A 13,531-nucleotide genomic window follows, 5' to 3' on the forward strand; every position below is an offset into this window, starting at 1 on the left:
ACTGGAGTTTAAACATTAGTAATAATATAATGTGCATGTTATGTTCACTCAGAATCACTTTGATAATGTTTTACAGGTATGTGATCCCATCCTGATTCATTCCAAGGAGCGGTTTTCCTTCACCCAGCGCCTCGTTAGTGCAACATTGCTGCATGGAGATTTGTCTCCACAACACAGTGTGATGCTTCCTGAATCAGCACTTGAAACAACAGTGGAGGCATACCCCATGCTGAACAAGGCCAAGCTCAAAACAGAACTGTCCCTTATCTATGAGAACCCTGAGTGTGGGGTTGCCAGTGGTGCAGTTCCTCTGTACCAGTTTTTGATTGAGAACAATCTTCAAAGTATTTTCACAGAGACTGTCAGTCTTCTCAAGATCATAATCACCACGCCTATGACAACAGCAGAGTCAGAGAGGTGCTTTTCTACTTTGAAGAGGATCAAAACTTTCCTAAGAAATACAATGACCCAGGATCACCTTAATGCTCTGGCAATGCTTGAGAAGAAACTGGTCAAAGACATTCCTGACTTCAATAAGAAAGTAGTTGAGAAGTTTGTCAATCAGAAGGAGAGAAGAGCAAAATTCCTGTACAAATAAGTAAAAAAAACACCAAAAAATCATGCAGGTTTTTTCCACCACATTGATTTTCTTGTACATGGTTATCCTCAGATTTGTATCAGTCATGGAAGCATCCAAAATTTTACTGAGACAGGTATGATTTAATGAATAAACAGGTAACCAGATGTTCGTTAACTTTGTCTGCATTGCAATAAATCATATTGCTTTGATTTATTGTGAATTGTTATTGTGAAATTGTTTGCTGTGCCAGTGTGCCACAGCCCCACCTCAAAAAATTTTCACCAGCCGCCACTGATGATGACACCAATAACTGTAAACTGTGCAGCTGTCACAATGACTGGCAATCCATCTGTGAAACTGCTGCACCCATCGTACAATCTGAATGGAGGTTTATAACTTTGGCCGAATTTTAAATAAGCCAATATATTTGTGGACAGGTTTGATTTAACACTCAAATACAGGAAGCTGGAAGCATGACTGCAGGAAACAACATTTTTTATACAAGTATACGTTAAATAACTAACTGTAGAATGAGCTGCCATATTACTAAAATCAAGACCAACCATGGAAATGTTTAGGGCATGTTGACTGCATGAATCTACTTTTTGAAGCTAAAAAAAAAGTGTAATTAAATAAAAGAATAATTTGAGAGGATTTAATGTTTGTTTTCAAATAAATATCAATCGTTAATGCAGTCCATGTCTCACAACATCAGCTTTGGGACACATCCAACATAATAATTGGACTTTTTGATATTCCAGACCCCGTACTGCTCCTCAATTTTAATACTTTTCCCCTAAAAATTGGCCTGCAAATCTGATTTTTTTACATATATTTTTGAACATGCTGGCCTAAAACTCAAAATGCACAACAACAGTATAGCCTAAGTGACAACAGCCCATGCTGGCATCTGTTTGGTCTTCACTGTGTGCAACAAAGATTAAGATTATCGTTGTTTTTAAAGATCCATGCCTCAATTCATTTTTCCAGTTGTATCATACACCCCCTCACTGGCTTATTGTTTAATATTCTAAGTAAACAGCAGACACTGTGTATTAAATACACTGTCAATCAGTCATCTCCATTAGCAAGTTTGTCTATCCATGCACAGCGGTTAAGCTTTATTAAAGTGGGTGTAATCCTGTTAGTCATGAGAATATCCTAAAGGTTACTAGTTCATGTTCCTTCATGAAGACATATGAAGATCCAAAACATTAGTCACCAAAATAACTAGCCTGGCTTTTGCACCCAAACAAACATTTGTTTTTCTGTCATGATTTGTTTTTCTGTTTGGATTTTCCATTCACTTCCTATCGTTTTTTTATGCTGAACTAGTGATATTATCTCTCCTCTAACCTAAAACAAACTCTTACTGAAAAGTTTCTAAATGTTCATTAAGACATTGTTTATAATGTTCATTAAGTTGCTTTCCTCACTAAAGTGGCTAGCTATTCCCCACAATGTAGCTGAATTTAGGTTTACTATCCCTGTGGGGACATTTGTTCCCCTCAGTATAGGCAAAACCTGACACACACACTTTTCCTTAGTTATGTATATTTTTTCCAATTAAGGACATTTTGTCACATTTACCACACTTTGGGGGACAATTTTATTCATAAACTATGGCTACGCACAAGCACACAGAACACAATTAGCTAGTTAATAAGAGTTAAACATACACAAACTGCTTAAAATAATTGTTTATATGTGACCCTGTACCACAAAACCAGTCTGAAGTAGCACGGGTATATTTGTAGCAATTGCCAACAATACATTGGGTCAAAATTATCGATTTATCTTTTATGCCAAAAATCATTAGGATATTAAGTAAAGATCATGTTCCAGGAAGATATTTTGTAAATTTCCTATCATAAATATAACAAAACTTAATTTGTGATTAGTAATATGCATTGCTAAGGACTACATTTGGACAACTTTAAAGGTGATTTTCTCAATATTTCGATTTTTTTGCACCTTCAAATTTGAGATTTTCAAATAGTTGTGCCTCGGCCAAATATTGTCCTATCCTAACAAACCATACATCAATGGAAAGATTATTTATTCAGCTTTTCAGATAAAAAAAAACATACTGACACTTGTACACTGGTTTTCTGGTCCAGGGTCACATATAATAAATAACTCGTTTAGAACTTTAAATAGACCAACATTAAAGTGCAACGTACTTGGGAACTAACGTTACTGGGCCTCAAAGAAGGTAATGCATTACATTTGAAAACAGTAGCTACAAAATGTCCAGTTTCCTTATTCCACTGACAAGTCAAACTTTGTTGCATCCTTGCTACTCTTGGATGTTTTAGAAGATAATTTATTCTAATATTTTTTGCACTGTGCAAATGTTCACATCATTATGTAATCAAACATTTGTTTCAATTTGATTTTTCACAAAAAAGTCATGTCCGTTTTTATCAAGTTTCAACTTAATGTCCTTCTTCAGTAAGCTAAATAAATTCAAAGTAGCTGAAAAGGTGCAATGAACTGTCCATTTGAATTTAATTAAAAATGTAGTGCAGCACTTAAAAATTCTGTTTTTAATTATAGTGAGCCGAAACAGTTTTCAGTTTGTGCACCAAAACTTATAAAAGAAAACAGAAAAGCACATGAACAATTTCACTTATTTTGAAGCTAACTAAGCCATTTTACCCTGTAACATAAATCTTTAAAAGATAATCAGCTGACTAACGTCATGCAAAACAATTGACAGCAACATGACAGCATGATAAATGCACAAGCATCACCGCCTACCTGAGGACGAGCGTCTCTCCTTGTCTGATGGTGATATTGTCCATTTGTTTGTTATCGGATTGGGATTCTCCCTGACTGCGGACAGGCAGACCTACGGGGAGAAGGAACAACAGTCTGAGACTCATCACCACACACCTCCTCCAGCATCCACACACAACCATCTTCATCTGCGGAGTTCTCGGAGTCCAAAAGAGAAACGCGTTATTTAGCCATCACAGTTCATCTGCTAATCCAGATTTCATCCCCAGGTGGACAACAAAATCCCTCGCGTACTTAGTACAGAGCGCTTATCGATGACCGCGCCGTGCCGTCGCCATGGAAATGGGGGTAAAATAAAATAACGTATGAATGAAATGTACACTTTAGTGGTGCCCTCAATCTTTCTGTTTTCTTAGCTCCTATCGCCTTTAATATCCGAACTCTAAATCCACCTTTTCCCTCACTGACACGCTCAAACTTTAAGAAGTGGAGGCAAGAGACCCGAGAGCGAATTAAACTGCCAAAATGTCCTTCCAGCGGTGCGTGAATGGATATGGAGGGTGTTTGTGGTTCCTCAGTGCAGTACAGTGCGAGTATACACAGTCTTCTCAAAATAACAAACTAACAAAAAAAAAGTCTCCCTCCAGTGGGACAATTGCTTTCTTTTAGAGCCTGCTTCCCGCGAATAGAGATTGTAAATCACTCACAAGTTGGAAAAAGCTCGCGCTGTTGTCATAGCAGCAGTACAGCGCCAAAAAAGCGCGCAATTCAGAGGCTATTGTATGGAGTAATGCAATGCGCGAGCCTCTGTCATTCAACGCGATTGTTCAAGGAGCACTCGAGAGAGAAAACTGAGCTTTGTTGCACAAAATCACAAATCAAATAACCCACATTTTTGAGAACTGAAAAGAATGATGTCTAGACAAATATGGAGGACCAAACCTGCATAAATTAAATATGAATAAATAAATAAATAAATAAAAACATGTGGGAATAAATCATTCTAAAAAAATGAATGCATAAATATATAAATAAATCTCTAAATAAATGTATAAATAATAAAAATACATTAAAAAAATTAGTGAAAAAATAAAAGTTAAAAATTTTTTTAAAAATGTATAAAAGCAGAAAATAAATTAGGAGGGGGGGGGGGGGTTAATTTGATTACAAATTAATCATATTTATTTTATCAAGTCGTTTATTCATTTATTTATTTTCCTATTATCACATTTATTTATCTATTTATTAATGAATATATTTATTTATTCATTAATTTATTCATATTTAATTTATGCAGGTTTGGTTCTCCAAAGACAGAGAGGATGACAGGAAAATTGAAGTACAAAATTAAGGGCGTCGCGCAGCTACTTTTTAAGAGGTTGTTTTGAAAATCCAAACTGGATGACACACCCACATCATTTCTGTGTTATCTTAAGGTTAAGAAGATACACACGTGTTTTAATTGTTACCATGACTATTTAAACTACTTAAACTTAAACTACTAAATCATTCTAAGTAACAATCAAAAATATCAAAAAGCAAAACCTTAAACTATAAACAATATTATATAATATATGTATTTTATATAATGTATATATATATATATACACACATATATATATATATATATATATATATATATATATACTGTATGTATGTATGTATGTATGTATATATATATATATATATATATATATATAGCGGTGGGGACTTAAACCTGAATAGACACAGACTCATAGGGACTTGTGTTATGGTGGGGACCTAAATTGAGGTCCCCATGGGTACAAAATATTATAAATCATACAGAATTATTATATATATATATTTTTTTTTTTGAGAAAGTAAAAATGCACAAAGTTTCCTGTAAGGGGTAGGTTTAGGTGTAGGGCGATAGAAAATACAGTTTGTACAGTATAAAAACCATTACGCCTATGGAGAGTCCCTATAGCTGACCAGACGTGTGTGTGTGTGTGTGTGTAATATTGCAATTATAAATGACAATCTATTTGAACAGGCTATATATAGCTAATATTTCACAATATTACTGTTTTACACATATACATATATATATATATATATATATATATATATACATATTTATAAATCCTAAGTATTCCCAGCTTTTTTTTTTTTTGTCTAGCAGTGTATATTCAGACAAGCCAACGTGTGATTTCCGCAACATTTTAACTGAAACCCCTTTTCCCTTCAATAATCATGCAACTTAATTTTACACTATAAATATTTTTTAGACGTTGCCTCAAAGCATTTAAATTGGCATAATGCTTTTGTACAAAATTAAATGTCCAGTGTTTCATAAATGTTCTCAGACACCACCTGCTTCCACTTTCTACCATCAGCCATAAATAATCAATTCACTCAAAACAGCAGCGCTTATTTCATAACAAGCTTCACCTCCTGTAGAAAGATGAGAATGCCCAGAGCACTTTAAGAGGAGCAATGCAAGAAACACATGTTCTCTCTCTAGACTCTCAGACAGCCTCTCCCTCTCTGCAAATGTGCCAATGTGTCTTCACAGATCACTCTAGAGATCCTGAATCAATGTGACAGTGGCCTAAACAGCATGCAGAGTATGGGTTTCTGACCAGAAATGAGGGAATCATACCGAAGATGCATCTTTCATAAAAATGTCCTACTAAGTGGTGAGTGAAGCAGACTGTGTACAGAAGCCCATATACACAGGGCATTTAAAGATGACTCATTTTTCTGCAATGGTAAAAGTTGGGTCAATTTATTTGGCAAAAGCATTGAACTGCCTTGTATTGCCTTATATCTATCTATCTATCTTACTTGTTTAGGATGTATCTTACAGACTTATTCACTCTGTGCTCCAGATGGTCTCCTTCTTCCTTTAAGATTTAAGTTTGCTGTGATAATGAGGTCTCATTGCAGAACTTCAGAAAGATCATCAGTATGTAATTTTATCTTTGGCATGAGATGTTGATATGTATCAGCTGATCCAAAGCTGTAACAGAAAATGTTAGTGTAACCTGGTAAAATGTAATGCATAAAATTTGCCACCAATCATACAATGCTTATAAACTGTCATGAAACTGTGTTGGAAATGCTTTTTTTTATTATTTATTTTTTGTTTTTGCATTTTTTTTGTCCCCCATTAAAAACTGGCACAAAAATTTAATTAATTTATTTATTCCTCCCCTTTAGATTTTCTGTGTGGACTTTTGGACCTAATATATCACTAAACTAAACCATGACATATTAGGAGTCTAACTATCACTGTAAGTATAAAATATTTCACCTGCACCCGTTGCTGACCGAATTAATACATTTTAAAATAGATTCAAAAGAGATCTTTTTTTTTACAGTACATCAATGCCACATTGAGAAAAACAAAATGTTTGTACTTTAAATTTGACAGCTATTTCTGCGAGTCTCCTCATCTCAAAATAAAAGCTAGCAACTATTGTGGTTGCTGTCAAGAAGTGAAATATTTGTGTTTGGTATTTTGCTTTAATTTTCAATAGTGATTGTTATAGGTAGGTACATCCCTCACGGTGACTTTTATATTTGGATCATGATGGATTTAAATGAGCTTCGCTTTTGCCGTCTTTGTTACACCTTTCAAGACTCTTTTTTTCAAGTCTTTTTGTTTACCCCATAAGTTTCAATAGGAATTCTCTAGATGACTATACATGATTCTTCCTAAATTATTCTAATATGCTGACCAGTTCTTAAGAAAGATTATTAAGGTTGAAAACAGTTGTGCTGCTTAATATTTTGTGGGAACTCTGATACCCCTCTCCCCATTATTCTTGGATGAATAGAAAGTTCAAAAGAACAGCATTTATTCAAACATACTTTTTTTTGTAACATTCTGCATGTCTTTCACTATTTACCAGTCTTTGAATTCTTGCTTATTAAAAGGTTTCATTTCAATTTGTTGAGTGTATACACTCAAATATATATATGATATATAAATATTCTTTTAAAAATATGATTATTTGCCATTTTTGGTGTGTCATTCCAAGTTTGGCACTATAATTACCTGAAGTAGTGTGTGGGATTAAACTAATTAACATATAATTAGAAATACTTTTGGTTTCTAGCGTAAGATTCTCGAGTCATAAGCTTGAATCTAACTTTGACCAGTACTGTACAAACAAACCTTGTTTATCAGTTGTAAATTTGGAACTACTCCTCCACCTCTGAGGAGGAGAAAACACCCAGATAAAAAATATCACCGCCTGAAGGTTTTCTCAACAGGGACATTTTGCCACTATAAGTTAAGACGTCTGTATAAACTGAAGCTGTGAAACCTTACTCACTAAGACATCATAAGCTCTGCTAAACTCTGCCCTGCTGGCAATGTTGACTTTAGTGCATTGGTATGGCACTTCAATAACATTTGTGGGACGACAGCTCAATTCCCAGTTTGTGGGCTCCCAGTTGATTTGGTACAATGCTGCTGGCTATGTAATATCGTGCCACAATGAGAGCTCAGTTATATATCATAGAGGGCCTTTTGTAATTTTCAGTGTTTTGCTTTAGCCTGCTAAACGAAACCCACTTCAGCATTCAAAACACCTACCCGATGATTGCCTGGGTTAAGAGTACTGCTGAAAAACAATAATCAAGTTGAAATACTGCTCTGAGAGGGATAATATGTGTCCTCACATATCTGTGAAAACAGTGTTTATGGCTTAAATGAGAGCTCCAAGTGGCTTGCGACCGGAATGTAACGGTACACCTCTCGCTGGTGTGCTAAATCACTCTTTTTCTTCATCTAACACATAGTGACACGCTGGGATGAGTGATCGGGCAGATCTCTATACACCGGAACTGAAGAGTCTGAGCTGAGAGAGATGGGGAAAAAGCTGGTAGCCGAGAGCAATTCGACTCTTTGGGGTGGAAGTGACCATTATTTTCCAATACAGAGATTTATGTTGCTTGAACTCCTCTTTGTCTTACACTAGTAATGGTTTTCTGTCTCTGCTTTGCCGTTTAACAGCATTTTCTTCTAACTTGTTCTATATTGGAGTGTCATTGCAAAAGCTGGAACACTTTTGTCTTCAAAGGAAGAGAAACTGGAGGTTTTATTTTTACTGTTGTGATTTACTTCTATAGGGATGCTAATTTAAAAAAAACTACTGTTATATTATATTATATTATGAAATGTGTTTTATAATCTTTTAGAAAATGATTTTGCACTTAATATTTTGCGGAAACTGTGATACTTTTTTCAGGATTCTTTGATGAAAAGAAAGTTAAAAAGAACAGAATTTACTTGAAATTGATTGTATTTATAACATTACAAATGTGTTTCTATCCGTCAGTTTTAAACAATTGAATGTATCCTTACTGAATAAAATGTTTAATCAATCTATCCATCCATCCATCCATCATCTTACTTGCTGGCTGGCTGGATAAATAAATAATAAATAAAAACAATAATAACAACACAGGCATGTTTAGTATGTATCTTACATGTATGTTGTTCTTTATTAAAAAATAAATACAATGTTTAAAGTTAAAAATAAATAAATAAAAATATGAATATTTACAATTTTTTGTTAGTAAAATGTGTCATTCCAAGTGTGTCACTGTATAATTTTACCTGAAGTCATTTCATAACCTACGTAGGATTTAATTAACATATAATTATAGAAATACTTTTCACAATGCCCTGACCGTGTCATAATACTCTGGGGTTTTAATTCACAGCAGTCAAACTGTTATACTATAGAACCACACCAATGCAGCACCGGCAGTAATATTTTATGATGGTGCTGTAACAACGTACAGCCATAACAAGCCATTAAAGGGGTATTGTCAAGGACAAGTAAGTTTAATGTATGGATTGGAGAACAAGACATAAATGTTTATGTCAATAGCATATTTAGTTTTTATAGCCTAAGCAGTACAGGTAAGCAGTGACTGAGATAATTAGTAATAGTATGAGTATTCAAAGAAAGCACTTGCAGCTCTCTGAATCTCTCATTCAAGAACAGAGGTTGGGCTCATTAAAACAAATCCGCCTGAAATATTTTGAAATGGTTCATGCTCCAGTCAAATCCTGTTGTGAAACAGTGATAAGGGAATTGTGTGTATCACCAGATCTTTAATAAAGTCTAAGAGGCAGGGGGGAAGTTTACTAGCGGCTATTATGAAAAATAAAATCAGATTAATGGAAATTATAAGCGCAGAGAAGCATTTCTATGATAATTTACCTACACTTTGAAGAGGCGCAGACTTGCAGAAAATGACTCGAGTGTATTAGAAAATAAAAAGTGCATCTTTCTTCATAATTTTTTTTTTCTATGAAAATAATGGTAACACTTTAGTATAGGGACTAATTCTCACTATTAACAGGTTGCTTATTAGCATGCTTATTATTAATATATGGGCTGTTTATTAGTACTTCTAAAGCACATATTCTGCATGACCATATTCTACATCCCTAAATTTAACAACTACCTTGCTAATTATTAATAGGCACCAAATCAGGAGTTTATTGAGGCAAAAGTCATAGTTAATGGTTTGTTAATAGCGAGAAATGGGCCTTAAAATAAAGTGTGACCAAAATAATATAACATTAATAAAACTAAATGGGAACACTAAAAATACTTCTAATTTCAACATTTACTAATACATTATAAAAATCAAAAGTTAAATATATTAATCATATTTAATGCACCTGAGCCATCATGGACTAGCAATACAAATTTTCTGTAAAAAATCAATAAATAAAAATTAATAAAAAAATATAATAATAAATCAAATAAATCCCTGGACTTTAGCCCTTTGTATTAATAAATCACCAAAAATAATAGTGGACACCACACATCAAAGAGTAATATCAGATCAGGTCTGTATCCAATGCATAAATGTTTGCCTTGCTCAGTGATAGAGGATGTGCTGCTATTGTACACCTGTGAAACCTTCAAAAGTAATTAATGTTTTATAGATCAAACCAGCTTTTGGCCTCTTTCATCTGTGGTGGTCTTATGAAACAGAGCATTCTATTTGCATAACATTCCAAAAGGTGTATTGCAAACTGGTTGCAGGAGATGGTTTCTAAAATACCTAAAAGCACCAGTTCTGCTTGACACAGAGGCTGTGAAAGAGTATTTGTTCTTGAAAGTCTCTCAAGCATTGACGTCTAAGAGAGATAGCGCTCATTACACACAGCACAGACATTTTGCAGCAATTACTGTTATCTTGTGTCAACACCTCTCACAAACAGAACCCCCTTGAAGAATTTTGCGAATCAAGATACTTCTCATTTTCCGTTGACTTGTTTAAATTCAGAGACTAAATTACCGCGAATAACTCTACACCACAGAGCCATCTGGCTTTCCACGCAACCATATTTAATTTACGGGAACAGATTAGCCAATCGCTCTTCATACATGTTTAACTGACAGGTTAAAATTGGTTACCTGGTTACTGAAGAGCAGTGCTGTCATTTAAAGTCTGCAGAGGGGAGAGCATTTTGATGGGTCTCTTCTGCATCTGACAAAATGTTATGTCACTCAATATGTGTGAGATATTATACAATCAGAAACGGAAATGCAGATAAATATGAGTGCTACAGGAATGGAAAAATGGAAATCAAAATGTTATTATTTACTCACCCTCATGCATATGCTGATACTTTTACAATAAAACAAAAAAGGAATTGTAAAGAATTTCTATGCAACTACAACAACATATAAAGCTTCCAAAATTAATTAATTAATTAAGTTTAATAAATAATATTAAATTGGTCCACATGCCTCAAGTGCTACTTCTAGTCTTATTTGAATTCATTCTTATTCTTTACTTTAATATATTTTTCAAGTCCTTAGTCTTTATTATAATATCCACATTTTATGGTACACTCTTAAAAATAAAGGTTCTTTATTGGCATCAATGGTTCGACAAAGAAACTTTACCGTCCATGGAATCTTTTCATTACACAAAAGATTCTTTACAGTGGGTTTTTTTAGATTATTGTAATGTTCTTCACACTAAGAAAAAAAGGTTCTTTTAAGAACTGCTCACTGAAATCTTGTTTGGGGAACGAAAACTGGTTGTTCTATGGCATCGCTGTGAAAACCCCCTTTTGGAACCTTTTATTTTTTATTATTACAATTAAAAATAAATGTTTCTATTTGAATATATTTTCAAATATAATTTATTCAGGAGATGTTCCATATCTTCAATGTCACATGATCCTCCAGAAATCATTCTAATATGCTAATTTGGTGCTCAAGAAACATTTCTTCTATTATCAATGTTGAAAAAGGTTGCACTGCTTAATGTGTATTTATTTTAAATAGAAATTGAATAAAAAAATGGCATTTTAATTCATATAAAAGTCTTTACCGTCACTTTATAAATAAAAAAATTCTAAATGATAATTAAAAAGTTGTTACACTTTATGAGATTTGTTTTGAGTTGATGCTGTTATAGGCTTGCCTTGTGATAAAGCAAAAAGTAAATAACGCATGAATGCTCTAAAATGACACTTAAAGACTTAAAGAAGATCTCAAGTAGATTAAATTACTGTGTAGACAACGTCTCTCACTAATGCAAAACATGATGTGCTTCTTCGCTCTCTCTCTAATCGCCATGGTGATCCTCCTGGGTGGGAAAGAGCATGCTAGACTGTAATGAGATGTTCCTATTGAATTCACAGCAGCTACTTAAATAGACTTGTCATATTAGATATGCCTCCAGACAAATTAGCAACCCAACACATTTGTGATTTCTTCCCAAATACAAGCCATAATTATGCCTTAACTTTGCAATACGCTTTTGTTTGAGGCGTATGCCATTCAAAGACTTTAAAATGAACAGGACATTTCGCTGTGTGATGAAAGCGAAACAAAGTGACACTTGGTAATGAATTTTAGAGTGTCACCTGGAGAGACTTATCCTAAAGCTGAATTTGGATGTACGGCTATAAATTGAAGCCCAAGGATCCAATTATGCTATTTTTACCAACCGCCTGATTCTCTCAAAAATGTCAACTCTCTCTTTGAAGAATAAATAACACAAATTTTCCATAAAAGATGTCTATGTTTAAGCCCTGCATTTGGCTGAAAGGACTCAATCACAGCTGTGCATAACTGCCACAATTTGAACAAACCCATTAAAAGAATAGTTCACACAAAAATAAAAAAATGCTGAAAAGGTACTCACCCTCAGGCCATCCAAGATGTAGATGAGTTTGTTTCTTTATCAGAACAGATTTGGAGAAATTTCGAATTACATCATGAATCCTCTACAGTGAATGGGTGCTGTCAGAATGAGAGTTCAAACAGCTGACAAAAGCACCACAATAATCCACAAGTAATCCACACGACTCCAGTACATCAATTAATTCCCTGTGAGGTGAAAAGCTGTGTATTTTTAAGAAACAAAGAAGTTAAAAAAGATGTTTTTAACGTCAAAGCATTGCTTCCGATTTTAATATGAGTCCTCTATCCATAATATCACTTTCTCCAGTGAAAGTTGTCTCGTCTGAATCAAGAGAGAAATATGCACAGATCAAGCACTGTTCATCAGTGAAAACAGTCTAAAATAGTTTTAAACAAATATGTTGAGGACAACCTTTTTCACTGGATGAAGCGTCATTATGGATTTTGGCCTGATTTTTACCTCACAATATGATGAACTGGAATCCTTTGGATTACAGTGCTTGTGGATTATTGTGATGTTTTTATCAACTGTTTGAACTCTAATTCTGACGGCACCCATTCACTGCAGAGAATCTGTTGGTGAGCATGTGATGCACTGCTAAATTTCTCCAAATTTGTTTTTTGATTTAGAAACAAACTTATATACATCTTGGATGGTCTGAGGATGAGTAATTGTTCAGCAAATGTTAATTTTTGGTGTTTTGTTTTGTTTGTTTTGTGTGTGTGTGTGTGTACTATCCCTAAAAAGCAATTCTAAAGGAAGTCACTGACCAAAAACTCAAATTCCCTTGTTCACAAAAGCCATGGATATGTAAATACTTTAACCGAAACCTCCAGTGCAGCATGTAATTAGCAACATTTTATTTTGCAAATCCAGAGCAAAATAAAGATAAGAAATCCATTAGGCCCTTAAAACAGTCTTAGATAACACATAAAAAAAAAAAACGACAACAATGGAATGGACAACATTCCGGAATAAACAACATTATCCGGAATGGATAATGGGATTTTTTTTTACGGCTGTAACAGCAGCTGATGTGTGGTC

At 34.1% G+C, this 13,531-nt stretch overlaps 1 protein-coding gene across 8 annotated transcripts in view; it reads right to left on the reverse strand.

Moving 5' to 3' along the window:
- LOC306864223 (neurotrimin-like) overlaps positions 1 to 13,531 on the reverse strand; it is a gene marked incomplete at its 5' end in the record, with an annotated part of 340,634 nt that overhangs the window by 106,522 nt on the left and 220,581 nt on the right. For 4 of the 8 annotated variants that reach the window (XM_079408066.1, XM_079408062.1, XM_079408067.1 and 1 more), the window contains one exon: positions 3,344 to 3,434. In XM_079408066.1, the coding sequence (XP_079264192.1) occupies positions 3,344 to 3,434 (91 nt within the window). Of the gene's footprint in view, positions 1 to 3,343; positions 4,051 to 13,531 lie in introns of those variants that run through there. The other 4 variants (XM_079408065.1, XM_079408064.1, XM_079408069.1 and 1 more) reach the window with 3 other exon arrangements.

This window comes from Barbus barbus (assembly GCF_936440315.1).
Source record: "Barbus barbus genome assembly, chromosome: 45".
NCBI classification, from domain to species: Eukaryota; Metazoa; Chordata; class Actinopteri; order Cypriniformes; family Cyprinidae; genus Barbus; species Barbus barbus.